Genomic DNA, 15,043 nt, shown 5'->3' with positions numbered 1-15,043 from the left:
TGGATTAAGACTTCTTAGCCATCTGATGTGGTGACTCACTCTGACATCACGCTAAAATAAATCTTTAATGTTGCTGATTCGGGAAAGACTGATAAGAGATTTGAGCGCAACTCAAATGGGCTTGTAATTCCACTACACATTTGACCTCTGAAATGTCACATCATAATTACTGTCCATAAATGAAATATTCAGAGCCTCTAATCTGGGAAAAGGGCAGTGATGACCACAGACATCAAAGAGAACATCACCCCAATATTAAGATTAGTAGTTGACAAAATATGCACATTCAATGATTGATTCTTACATTTGGTCCCTACAATACAGAATTTACATCAGTTAGCAAGCATCCTTGGATGTGACCAGTTGTTTTTGCTAAACCACAAAACTATAATGACACTTACATTTGACTGGACAAGTCAAAGTAATATTTAGTAAAATAAAATATAATAAAACCTTTTAAAATGTATTATCAATAATAAATCATTATTTAATATTACCTTAATATTATATAATGTTAATATAATGAAAGCACAAAGATGGATCATGCACAATACAAGCAGGGGCTTTAAACTGTTATTTTTATGAAATAAAAAAATGATTAATAACTACTACTAATAATATCTCTCTATAGAACGAGGCCTTTGTATGGCCAAACTTGTTGACAACAAGCATGCACTATTCTATCCCTCTACAACACTGCACAACTAAATGAACAATAAATGAGGTCATTTACAGTTATTTTCCAAGTCTTTGTACAAAGCCCATCAACATGATTCACAGTGTGCGGCCCATACTAACCAAAGATGAAAAAAAAAAAGTTTGGTCTGTACAGCATCATTCATCCATGTACTAATTGTTCTACTTTACACATACACACATATTACTGCTACAATGCAACCTGTTGTGACCCACATCTAGTTAATAGGCTTTTTCATTGTTCTGAACAAAATAATCTTCAAAGAGCAAATTCTCTCACAATATGTTCATTCAGATGGACAGAGTTTCAGCTCATACATGGGGCTTAACTATGTGAGCTCAGACAGTCTAAAACGAGAACATTTGGATCAAGGACTTATTTTTCAAATTCAAACCTCAATCAGTCATCGAAAAACATGTTGATAGACAACTATTATGAATATTGTGGATTTATAGCATGGTTATTGGTTATATGGTTATTACCCTACAAGAGCAGGCAAGAACATTTTGTAAGTTTTAGGCTTTTAAAGTGAATAGGAGATGAGACTCTGATTGGTTTATAGAACGTTATGCCCAAAACACACCCATTACTCATTAAGAGAATAGAGACAACCCTTTTAGACCATGTGCCGGGTGCGCCGGCCATTTTAGCCGTCGTTAAACTAGCAAAAGTGGATTCGGACAAGCCCTAAGTGCACTTGCACTGTGCGCTTTAGACCATGCGCTTGGATCGTTAAAATAGGGCCCTTATTAGTTTACTTTCTCTTTGTCATTCTGAAACAAAAATATTCATCACTGTTCTGAAACTACAAACTAGAAACCACTATATGAATGTTAACATAATGCATAATATAGCATGTATACAGAAACCTTTTGGTGTTCGTGGTTCATGGTTTCCTATAGATTTAACCAAAACTCGAAATGAATCAGGTCTGTGGGAGTAAGGTGATTTACAAGCATATGTTGAGAGTGCAAAGGTGAAAAAGACTGTAAATGTGTGAAACACAGAAAGCAGGAGAGAAAACGAAACAGAGAGCAGGAAAACACTTCAGTAAGTTCAGTGTGTGGCACAGCATTTCTGAAGGTTTAATTTTAAGACTGTGTGTGCCAGAGCTCATAGACTTCTGTATGTGTGCCATGGTCTGGTGAATGGCAGAGGGTAATCTCGACCCAGCACACACATACACAATGGCTTCTCTTTCTGTTTCTGTGAACATAATCGATTGTGACATTATGTTTGGTCTGCATCCAGGGTCATGCACCAGCCAGTGCACTCCATGTGTTGCTCACATAGTTCCCACAAATGCAGACCCAAGGATGGCAAAAAAGGGGAGGCTTGTTTAAAACTCTGAACCAGCATAAATTGCATAAATATAAATATACATATACATACACACATATATACACACATATACACACACACACACACACACACACACACACACACATACATATATATATATATATATATATACACAAAAGTTTGGGGCCAATACATTTTATTTTTATTAATTATATTCAGAACTGATTTAATCAAAAATGACAGTAAAAACTTTTACATTGATATGACAAATTCTATTTCATATAAATGCTGTTCTTTTGAATCTCCTATTCATAAAAGAATGACACTTTGTTTTCAGCACTTATAATAAAAAGAAATTGAGCAAATCTACATATCTGAAGAATTCCTCAAGGATCATATGACACTGAAGACTGGAGTAATGGCTGTTGAAAAATCAGCTTCGCCATCCCAGGAATAAATTACATTTTAAAATATTACACCATTTCATAATATTACTGTATTTTTAATCAAATGTGCAACTTTGGTGAGCATGAGATTTTAAAACATTAAAAAAATAATCTTACTGATCCCAAACTTTTTATAATGAAAGAAATCTTCACTAGTGGTCTCAGACTTTTAGCCCTCACTGTATATGAAGCTTCAATAAGTTATTTAATGGATAAACTAAAGCACAGGAACACACTATGTTATTGTAAATCTATCAATGTTCATGCTCCATAAACCACTAGTGTTGAATCTGAAAAGGCCTTAGTACAACCATGGACAATCAAACAATGCAGTCAAGAGGCATAAACTAGTGTACACAGCCACACAACACTTCCTTACACAAACACCTTGTGTTTCCCATGAACCAAACACTGATTTGCCAATCATACAGAACATCTAAATTCATCTATGGAGCAAAGACTTTCTATCTTCAGGCTTTTCGGTGTCTCGACAGCACTCAAAGAAAAGACGGGGCCTCTAAGACATCACCCACCTGTTACCCCCCAAACTCCTCGTGTTCACTGCCACACACAAACACAAACCAGAGGTCACAGGCGGTGCATTCCTCTAAAGCTGAGTGGAATCGCTCTGTCCCACTGTATCAACAGGGAAGACTCTCTCTGGAAGACACAAACTCCATTCTGTCCCCGTATTACCATCTGAATGCATGGGAACCTTCACCATTACACACAACTGAGCGAGCACAGAGACAGTTACTCGCGCACTAAAGCCTGGAGCTGGATTTTGATGCTATTAAAAAAACTACATTGAAACTCTATTTAGGGAGGTCTACTCCACATTTTTGGAGTGACCGGCTACTTGGGCCATGGCCCTAACTCATTGAGCCTGAATTCCATCAAGATCTTGAGGATCTCTCAAAGCCAAGGCCTCTTTGCCTTTCAGCTCTCTTAATCTTTTTCTGTTTAAAGTAGGAGTCTTTGTTCAGGTGTAGCAGGGAAGCAGGTGGGCACCCATTTTATTTGATGTGTATCGAGCTGAATTTCAAAAATGATCAGTTGATGTTTATTTGTTTATTTATATACTTATTCATTTATAATAAATCATACATACATACATACAATTATGTACCATATACATATTATGTTCATACAAATTATATTCATAATATTTGTTGTACAGACTTCCAAACGGGAGAGCAAATTTATTGGATGATATTGAAAAAGTCAAAATCAGCAAACAAATGCATATAAAGTGGCCTGTCTTATATATATATATTATTCTACACAGTCAAACAATTTGGTTATTTTGCAAAAACAAATGTGGTACAAAGGAAAACTATTTTATGACTCTGAAAATGAATTGATAACATTGTTATTCTTGTGAAACTGAAGGGAATTTTATGGTCTGACTGTGCAGAGCTGTTTTTGTCCCTTTGTAGTTTAAGGTCACATGAATTATCAGGACTGTGTGTTCAACACAAAGTTCACATAAGACCGCCCAGTTACCATGGACACCTTTCACAACTGTCGTAAGTGTGGGAGCGAGACACATAGTATGTGAGTGAAAGCTGGATGTTGTTGCAAGCCACAAATATCCAATCCATTTGACAGATGTTCGGCACTAGTCAGAATTAAGAACGGAGTAAACACGGCTAGGAAAATGAAAGTATGTCTTCTTCAAATCTTACAAGGCTTACAAGTACTGTTCAAATTCTGCATATGTGAAATTGAAGAATTTTTTCAAAAATATATTGCACAAGAACAGAAACAAAGCTTAAAACATTCTTTATCAATTATTTGAGTTGCACCACAGAAATCTGCGTCACTGAAACTGTATTTTGTTTTGTTGTTCAAAAGGCTGCAGGTTTACATTCCAGTTCTCTGCGCCGTAGTCGGATGTCTGATTTGTGTGGGATGTGATGTGACACACCCGTAATAAACGTGAGCAAGCATTCCATTAACCACTCCATATCCTCTCAGACTCATGCTTGTTTCAAAACATCCTAACCTTACTTGGAAAAGTAAATAAAGATGGGCATTGTTTGCTAATAAGAGCTTGAACAAATGAAATTTTGTGGCCTTGCAAGTCTACATCATATCTAACGTATCTAGAAAGTAATAAACAGGAATATCAAGTGAGACTCTTTTAAAGAAATTTAGACTCTTTTTGAGGCAATCCATTATTGCAGTGAAATTGATACTCAAGTTCAATAAAACCATGTTTTGCACTACAAGCAGCTACATATTTGGACACTGACATTTTAGCAAAATAAAATAAAAATTAGTGATCTACCAAAATATTTGTCTGAAAATGAATTTTAGGATTTGCCGAAACACTTTTGAAGGACCTAAATCACTGATCGAAACATTGATTGATAGTTCGAAGTGGCAGCGCGCACAAGAATGGATCATGTCATCCTCTTTACAACTAGTTACAGCACAAAATGAATGAACATCAGAAGGTATGTTGAAAGAAACAGTAAAACTTCCTGAAATGTACCATGTAAATTTAACTGCTTAATTAGTGTTTCAACTGTTGAAAGGTGTCAATAAAACAGCTTGTAAACAATGTCACGTAATGTTACTATTACCTCAGGTACGCCATTCACTGTCCATATTTATTCATGCCTTAAAATGCTTGAATGTAACTCTACACCATTGCTTCATTTAGTCTATGTGGATTCACCAGCTATATTGCTAAATGTACCCGATTTTTCATATCAGCAGAAAATATACGGGGAGAACCTGGCTTCTCTTGAGACTCCCCTGCTTCACAACATAGTTAATGATATGCTAAAGCCCGCCCCCTTCGTGACGTGATTGGTTACAAGGTAGTTTGTGACGTCAGAATCACCAGCAATTTCAAACCGCGTTTTAGAGATTGTCTTTGGTCCACTGCAGCTGACTTATGAATTTGCACATGGTTTGTTTTAAAGTATATTAAAACACCACATAGACATACAAACATTAACAAATTAATTGATTTTCACCACAGGGGGTCTTTAAAAAGTTCTATAAGTTTTTATAAATATAATATCTATAAAAACTGCCTTGTGCACAATTTAAATGCTTGTATACAACTCAAACTTTATTTGAGTGTTGATTATTAAATACATTTGATTAAATAAAATTATTATATAAACTTTATTTTCGGATTTGTTTTTGGCTAAAAACTTTTGGTGCATCACTAAAAGAAAAAAAAATATGATGTAAATTTTACAGCTTTGGTGACAAGCCCAAAACACTGAGAACTAAGCACCCATGAGCAAAGATGGCAGAGTTGAAATCACACTTCCGGGGGTTCTTGTGCTGGCCGAACAACTGCCATTGAGATGAAGTGGAGTGTTAATGATTATAACTCCCTGAGTGAGCCTAACAGCTAAAACTGGGCATATTTTCACCTTGTGAAAGCATTTGGTCACCCTGTTTATCGAGCAGCTGGCATCAGAGTTAGTTTGGCTACTGTGACTCTTTGTCTTCTCTTTCACATCACCTATAGCATTATCAAAATCTCACCATTAAGATGGTTAATCTAGATGCTATGCTTGAATGTTAGGTTCACAATACCACCTCCTATCCACAGAACTCCTGATTCACAGAATGTGATAAGATCATGCTCATGACTCAATGTGCATATTGGTGTAGTCCAAGTCATTTAGTCGTATAGAATCCCTTTAACAGGATGAGATTAGCATTACAGAGATATTACGTAATTGCATGCATCCTAACACTCAGGGTCGTTTATCCGGAAGCCCGCTGGGACAAAGCACAATGTTTATGCACAAAACGGAGACGTGATACCTGGCTCCACCGAGAGCCTTCCCTCTTTAGTTACACAAAGAAGAGCTTTACTATTATCATAGATCCTCATGGCTCATGCCCACTGTCATAGACACTTCATATCTGGAACAGCACAGATGTGTCAGTGTCTAATTGCTGATAAACTAAGGGAATAGCACTTTCAGTACTTGGAGGAAAAACTCTGAACACATATGTAAATATTCCGTCTTGATTCAAAATTGCAGTAAGTCAAGGGCAAAAGCAGCCGTATGTATCAATGAGCAGTAATGTAGCATTTGTTTTTCAGGCAATGTGTGAGAGCTCCTGACCTATATTAACTAGCTAATTCCCTCCTCAGCCTGTGACTTGAGGCTTTTGTCTGCCAAGCTGGCCCTTGACTTACTGTTGTACAAACGTTGTGTGAGGGTTGGTTGAAGGTTTCCTTTTAATCCCCTTCCAGCCCACTGGCATGGGCAGCTGCACTGGGATTACAAAGACCAGCAACAGGCGACTCAATAAATAAAGGCACACCAACAGGCACTTCTGATAATAAACAAATAATGTGTGTGTGTGTTTGTGTGTGTGTGTGTGTCTGTGTGTGTAAGATCATTATGCTGGCAAAACGTTTATATCAAAGGACCTCAAATTAGTAAGTAAATTTGATTGTTTAAAGCTAGGCATTGATATATTTTTTTCCAATAAATAACAGTGATAATGATAATAATAATAAACTGTTTTCAGAGAATGAATTAAGTGTAGTGTTGTACATTTTAGTAACTTCCCAAACTCTGCTAATAAGAATGCAGCTCTCTAGGAATTACTATTGGACAGAAAAGTGAATATAAGCCACAACAGAGTAGGAGTACAGTTCTGTCAAGCTTGAAAAAGATAACCTCAGACTATGAGTCAGGCTGGGTCGGCCTGGGCCTCCTCTTCACAGTATCCCAAACTCAATAGTAAGAGGTCTTTGAAGGCTATATGGATTGGGGGGAGGGATCTGGTACCAAGCAGATCCTAGTCCCAGAGATTTCCCCTGGAATCTTTTTTCTTCCTCCTCCCCACTGAGGTGCTGACTGGAGAACTAGGTTACAGAGGATTACCCTGGGCTGAACTGACCACCTGCTTTGTGTCAGACATGACACAAGCCAGACTAAACTCCCACTGAGACACCCACTGCAAGCACCCATCACCAACCAGTGACAACAATAACAAACAATGACACCTCAAGCTAAAAATCTAAATACTGATGAGGCTGCTATAACTGAGGAACATCCATTCTTGACTGTCAGTGAAACCTGAAGGAATAGACAATTTAAACTAAATATACAGTGCCCCCTCCCCCCCAAACAAACGGAAAGCAGTCACACTGAAGATATATGAATCTCATTGCATTAATTCCATGAACTAGTTATTCTGTCTTGGTACCTGTCTCTAATGCAATACACTAATACTACTACTAATAAATAAATGTCTCAGAAATGTTAAGTTAGTTAGTTAGCTAAGAAAAAGTCAGCAGTTAAGGAAGTTTAGCATCATGTGTGGATGCCACTTGTTTTGTGATTTTTTTTAAACTATGGACATCCAAAACTAAATATGACTAGTAAAAACGCTGATTACTAAAAAAAATATTTTTGCAAGTATAATGATGGAAAAGTTAGATATGAAAAAAAAATATCTAGCTTAAATCAGCTTAAACATCCAAAAACATTTTGGGGCCAAAGTAAAGCTTGTGGCAAAGGGAATGTAAAATCTGATGCTTTTTGGTACTTTTGTACTTTTTGGTTTTGAATATTTTGGTGCTCTTTTTTTTTTTTATCTCTATCTAAAGTCATAGTGTCATTAAACACTAGAGGTTGTCAAACAAAGGAAAAGAAGTCTGGAGAGGGGAGGGAGGGAGAGCGAGCTAGAAAGATGCAGAGAACGAAGGGGTGAAGAGACAGACAACAAAAACTCTGAAAAGTAATCAAACCCGTTGGACAAGTTCCCCCCTCCCTGCAAGTTTCCAAGCTCACTTCTTAAGTGAAAAAACAACAACATGAAACTCTGCTCCACACAGGCAGTCTCATAGACTTGCATACCCATGCATTAAGATGGTGACAACACAATCAGCACTTTTGGCATTTCCTGAATTGATTTGAAGAACTCTAGGACAAGGTCAAAAGCTAGCTATAAACATGGGCTATATCCATGTGGACATTTCTAAAATTGTTAGTTGACTCATTTTGTTATGTAAAGAACACCCACAGCCACAATCAAGGTGTGTTTTGCCCCTACTCTGAACTCACAGATTTATTGTCATGGTACTTAATGTGCTCATAGTACTGATGTGCTTTACCTTGTTTCTTTTTCCTGTTGGTGGCAAACTCTGACTTCCTAAGAGAGCTGGGTGCTGTCTTCCTATAGAAGCTGTTCCTGTCCAGTGAACCCACGTAAACGGGCTTCCGTGTGCGGCCATGACCTTCCACATCCAGTTTTTCTGAACCCCGGTGATCGCTGTATTGGTCCTTTTGGTCATAAGTGAGTTTAACAGGATCCTCATACGACCTTCTCTCCTTCAGTGTCTGCTTGTGATAAACATCCTTTTCCCATTCCTTGCAGTGTCTTTCACTGCTGTGGTCAAAACTGTAACCGTCTTGTTTCTGTTCAACTGAATTTGACCTTAGATCTCTGTAACGCTCCCTGCTTTTCTGGTCATACTGATCGCTCTCACAACCCTTGTCTTCATAGCAGTCTTTAACACCACTATCATAACGTTCATCTTTCCAGTAGTTTCTAACTTCCTTTTCTCTGCAATCATACTGATCTCCCTCTCTGTATTTATAGGAGTCTCTTTCCTTAAGTTCATAGCGATCCCTCGGTTCAGACTGGCTATTTTCTCTGTAATCATACCGGTCTCTTGGTTTGAGGTCATAGTGGTTATCTTTTTTACGTTCATACAATTCCTTGTCATCTAGTTTAGAGAGTTCTCTTTCGACTGTCCTTTCTCTACTGTCACAGTAGTCATCTTTCCTAAAGTCACTGCAGATCTTCACCTTTTCTTTGTAGTCACAGTAATCTCCTTTTCTTTGTACATACCGTTCATAGTCTCTTCGATCAAGTGAGTCCCTTTCTCTATGCTGGTAGCTGTCGCCTCTCCTGCGGCCTTCCTCACAGTGACTACGGTCATAGCGGTCCCCTTTTCTGTCATCACTCTGGTCTTTCTCTCTACGATCATAGCGCTCATACTGGTAATTGTCTCTGGAGTCATTCTGGTCTGCTTCTCTATATCTGTACCGGTCATTTTTCCTTTTGTTGTAGTGTTCTTGATGTTTACTGTCATAGTGCTTGTCTCTGCGGTTATAACGGTCATACTTATCCAGCTCTTTATGGTCATAGTAATCCTGGCCCCTGCGGTCCACATCTCTGTATCTATCTAGCTCCTTATCATAGTAGTCCCGGTTTTCATGGTCAAAACTGTACCCATACCGATCTCTGCGACTATAAGGTTCTCGATCCTCAGAGTACTCGTCTGATTCCCAAGAGCGGTACCGGGTCACATGATCAGGATGTTCCTTACTCCTTGGGCTCTGTGCAAAGGCTCTGTCTTCAGAGTAATCCAATTCTTCTCGATGTTGAAAGAAACAGTGATTGCCGGTATATTCCTGTGGCATCCTTGGCTCCTGGTACACTGCTTCTGGTGACTGATAAAAGAATTGCTGCGGAGGGACTTCTTGGTAAGGAATCTTGTCCCAGTCCTCGTATTCCCAGCATTGTTGACGGTACCCATTGGCTTGTCCGAGGTAGGCTTGGTGCTCCCAGTGTCCCGGTACAGGTCTGAAGTCCTGTGGGCACATGATTGGCTGCTGCTGAAGTTGTTGCTGCTGTTGAAAATGCAGCATTTGCATGCATCTCTCCTTCTCCCAGCCCTCACTCACCAACTCTTCCACGCTCTTACCTCTCTTGGGAGGAGGCCTCTTGAAGTCCCAGGGCACTGGGGCAAATGACATAGGGTGTCCTAGGGCCACCTGTCCCTTCATGGCTGTGAGAGTCCGCAAAAAGGGTAAGCTCTATTAGCTTCCCCAGATTTCACATTCCTGGTCCAGATGTAGAGGACTCCACCTGTCATGCATGCTCAAACTCTTGTTCTCGTTCTAACTCTCTTTCTCTGACGGCTGACTGAACAGGACTGTCTGGTTCAGACCTGAGAAACTCAATCTCTCTCTCTCTGATTCTCTCTCCGCCTACCAAGCCAATAGGAGAAAGAGAGGGAAGGAGGTGGGGGAGGGAAGAGGCAACAACAGAGACTTGGCAAAGGGGAGGCATTTAGGGTTAATCATTGAACGTAGTCACATGAATGGATTACAGGGAGGCTGTGATTGGCTGGAGTCTCTATTTGCACGAAAACACAGGCTGGACTTCACAAAAGAGGAGGGAGCATTATCCTCTTTCATTCCACAAACTTCTTTGGGATGTTTTTAAACTTGGCATTACTCAAGCAAAGCTGAATCTGCCTCAAAAGGACTATTTTAGGCTGTTGTGCAACTAATACAGGTATATTGAAGCTGTACTATTTTACAGTTTTTATTTGCGTTTTTAAGTCTAGCAGGTGTATGCTTACAAAAACAACCTGACACACTGAATATTGTCAAAAGCAGGGTCAAAGCTTTATCTGTTCTAACTTGCTCATCATACATGTTTTAGAGGAACAAGGTTCCCATGAATTTCATAATCTTCTACTTTCATGTTTCAACAAGTATAAAGTTGGACACAGGCCGATTATTTCAGAGAGCACTGTGCACTGCAGTGCCTGCATACTTCACAATGAGCCATTGTTAAAGGCAGCCCCTGGTTTCACAGGCTAGGGCATCTTTTCATGTGAAGAAGAAAAAAATGCTATTCATTCACATCAGTATAGTATATCACTCCCCTCTACAAAAAACACAAAACAGTACACAGTACTCTGATTTCATACTGCACACAGAACTGAGAATCCGCCACTAAACACAAACCCTACTAATGTGAAAACATGGTAAATAGAGAACAAGAAAGTGGCTTAAGGTGTTTTGCTACAAGTGTTTATTGGATTAAAATGCACACTATCCCACAAGCTAAAACTGAAAATAAAGTGAAAATAATAGATTTTGCAAGCCTGCTTGTTTGCACTCTCTTCTTTATTAACTTTGGTATTTTGATAATCAGTGGTTAAGATCTCACATTTCTTTACATGGGGCAGACCGAAACTGTGTGCATGTTTTGTTTTGTTTTTCACTTCAAGGACATCAGGAGCGACATTCCTTGTGTAATGGAGTTGTTTTACTTTGTTTACACAAGTACAATCCTTTGAAACAGCACTGAACTTACTTTCAAACATGGTGCTCCTGGTGCCTTGCGTCAAAATTTTTTTTTTTATATATATTTATATCTAAAATCTGCTAAACAAACTGTTAAATATTGTAGGTTAATATCTAAAAGAAGAGAGTCAATCAGAAGACACAAAGTGTTACTGAAAAAATGATGTCCTTAGGTAGTTTGAAACATCACTCTGTAGTTAGTGGCTCTTAATGTCCTGAGATACAGGGGGAAAAATGTACGAAAGACAAGCTTGTGGATCAAAAGCATTCGAAACAGGCACTGTCCCTCAATTGTTGAGTGCTTGTTTCATACATTTTGATTAGTTCAAAACTATCAGAGAACACAAGACCCAAAAAGTAATTACATCAACGAAGCATTCAGATGGATGCTCGTGACGGAGGTGAGGTCTCGCATGCCACTCCTTTCATCTCTGTTATTATAATAGCCCTCCATCCAATCTCTCAGCCTTTCTAGCAGGCGATGGGGTCATGCAGCTCCTTAAAGAGCCTTCTGTAAACCTGAATAGGCATTCATGCATGAGACGGGGACAGAAAAGCTGGGAGCTGGAGATTAGATCCAGTACACAAATGAGCTCTTGATGCTTTTTATGAGCACCCAAACAGATCCCAATTAGAACAAGGGCTGTGAACGGAGAAAAAGAGCTAGGACACTCACTCACAGATACACATATAAATGGGACTGTCAGAACCAAAATCACAACTCTGTCTCCCTTTTAACAATGTGACTATGAAAAGAACTGTTCCCAGAAAGAGAATAAGCACATGAGAATATGATAACCTGTGGGTCTGAACAAAAGTTTTTAAAACAGCTCCAAAACTACCTTCAACTCTTTCTTTCTTTCTTTCTTTCTTTCTTTCTTTCTTTCTTTCTTTCTTTCTTTCTTTCTTTCTTTCTTTCTTTCTAATCCAATATAATCTTAAATAACTTCTAATCATATCTTACTCCAAATTTTTGGTCTTGTGGTTTGTTCCATTCCAGAAGAGATGACTATATAAAAAATATGAGTCTCCTCCCTACAAAACTGCTGTTCACGAGCACTGCTCCATGGCTGATAGGCTCTTGAGTGACTCCCTGCACTTTAACAATAAATAACCATTGTTTCTACCCTCCCTGCTGAGAAACACACCCTGTTATGATAAATGTGGACACAACACACGCACCTACTTAAATGGAGTAAGAAACTCATGAAGAAATTAGGTTACTTACACCATTATGACACACAATGACTCAATGCTATACTTGTAAGCATTATACACCAAAATAATTATGCTGGGAATTGTGATAAACTAATTATCTGTGTACAGCATACTGTAAACACACACACACACTATAAAATACACAAACAATTATTTTGATTAGTTAGGACAAAATTTGTAAATTTAGTTAAAAAAAAAACTAAAAGAGGTAAGAAGTAAACTAAAAGAGTTTAAGAAGAGGTACATTTTAAATTTAAGTTAATTCAACAACACACACAAACAGTGTTGCTCAGGTCCACTGCAGTTTTTCCAAGAAGATATAGGCGTTACAGAAAACAAGTGGTATTCACCAAGACTTTGGCAGCGCTCCAAACCAAAGGCATGCATCACTGTGCCTGATAATTACTTCTGGAGAGCCACTGATAAAGCTCCTTTGCTTTAAAAGGGACCTATCATCAAATCCATCACCCGATCCAAGTTTTAAATGGAATTCCTTGTCCCTTACACTGGAAAACAAAATGGCTGTGTCTAGCAAGCAGGTTACACTTATCAAGCAAGATGTGTACACAGCTGTGTGCAAACGGAGTATGTGACACACATAATGGCGTCACGTGCTGTGAACACAAAAACACATAAAGCAAGAAAATACAATGCTTTGGCTATGAAATAGTGACTAATTAACTAAAGCATTCTCCATATGAAAAGGAAACATAAATTCTTTTTAGAACTCTATAACACCAAATGTAAGAGATATACACCCTCCTCCCCTCCCTTCTCAGCTCAAGTCTTACCTGGTGCATGTGTGGTTCTGGTTCTAAGAACATGGCCAAAAATGGCTGTGAGACGCACCACAGGCTGCAACAGAGAACTCCAGAGCCTGGCTCTGAAACTATTACTGCCCATTATCTCCAAAGAGGCCCAACTACTATATGTCGTCCACTACTTCACCAAGAAACAAGGAGCAGAACCGAGACATGGATTGTGAGGGTAAATGGAGATGCAGACAGAAATGTAGAGATGGACAGCAAAGAGAAAGAGAGAGAAACAGTGGTGCAAAGAGGCCACTCTTACTATAGGTTCAGAATGTATTTCATATGTATGTGGGGAAAAATGTAGCTAACAGGACCAGAATTCCACACATAGGTAATATACCAATGTTAATGAAATGATTAGGTGATACCTTTTAAATTATAACTACACAGAAGATCTGGCTCATAGAGCTCACAAAATGTTATACTGTACAATGCATCACATGAGACTTGTGCAGACTTGTGGAAAGACATGATATTCCCAGTGCCACTGTCTATTGATTTTATCCACTCTGAGAAACAACAAGGTGGTTTCTATCCTATACGAAAATTAGGTCCGCCTATCATTGGTTCAGCCCTATGCCCGGGTGTGTTTTACTCCTTGGTTATGTGTAAAGGTCAAGCAGAGATCTTCTGTGAAAAACTGCTGATTATAACACTACTGCGTTGAGAGAGGGTTAGAAGGACGAAGGCTTATAAATTCCCCTTTCAGATCGTAATATAGTTGACAACAACTTTGAGAAGATGTTGGCAAACCAGCCAATGTATATTGATATAGATGGACTTCATAGGAAACAAGTTATGTTGACACACACAGTGTGGAGAATTTTAACATAAATTAACATAACTTCTGTGTATCGACACACCCAGTACGGTGAACTTTGTCTTGCATGACGGTTTCAAAAGCTTATCGAAATCATTCATCGGGAACACCTATAACATGCAAGATGTAATTTGACCTCAAAAGAAGATAGTGGATGAATATTGTGAGGAAATCTATGAATTCAAATCAAACTAATAAATGGCTGAACACATTGGCCAGCTGACAGGTTGTTTTCTAGAACTATTATGAGCTGCTGTTCTCTTTTGTCAGAGAGTGTGACCAGCATAAAACAAGAGTGGCTTATGTGGAAACACTAAGTCTCAGGGAAGTAAGTCGAAGAACTCATTGATACGGTCTTATTTCATGCTACTACATACATTTCAGTTTTTTACAGAAATAGCCAATAAAACAAAAATAATCGGTTCCACCTATTTTTTTCTAGCAATAAATGCAACTGCTTGGTGTCATTGTGCATTCAACAGGAAACAATAATACACAGGTACAATGTACATGACAGCCATTCATTAATTGAGAAACATGTAGCATTTTAATAATAATAATAAACAATTACGTTTAAGTACTATTATTATTATTATTATACTGTATGTTTGTCATGTTTGTTTTAGTTCCAATTATTA

The 15,043-nt window shown here is 38.4% G+C and overlaps 1 protein-coding gene across 4 annotated transcripts in view; it reads right to left on the bottom strand.

Annotated features, from left to right (window-relative positions):
* dnmbp (dynamin binding protein) overlaps nt 1–15,043 on the bottom strand; it is a 54,633-nt gene that overhangs the window by 11,397 nt on the left and 28,193 nt on the right. For 2 of the 4 annotated variants that reach the window (XM_079851437.1, XM_079851438.1), the window contains exon 1: nt 8,561–10,680. The exons of the other annotated variants lie outside the window; for them this stretch is intronic. In XM_079851437.1, the coding sequence (XP_079707563.1) occupies nt 8,561–10,241 (1,681 nt within the window). In that variant the 5' untranslated portion in view covers nt 10,242–10,680. Of the gene's footprint in view, nt 1–8,560; nt 10,681–15,043 lie in introns of those variants that run through there. 4 annotated transcript variants of the gene reach the window in all.

The sequence above is a fragment of the Squalius cephalus genome (genome assembly GCF_949319135.1).
Source record: "Squalius cephalus genome assembly, chromosome: 19".
NCBI lineage: Eukaryota > Metazoa > Chordata > Actinopteri > Cypriniformes > Leuciscidae > Squalius > Squalius cephalus.
Note: the sequence above shows the minus strand (reverse complement) of the source record. Positions and strands in the feature narration are given on the sequence as shown.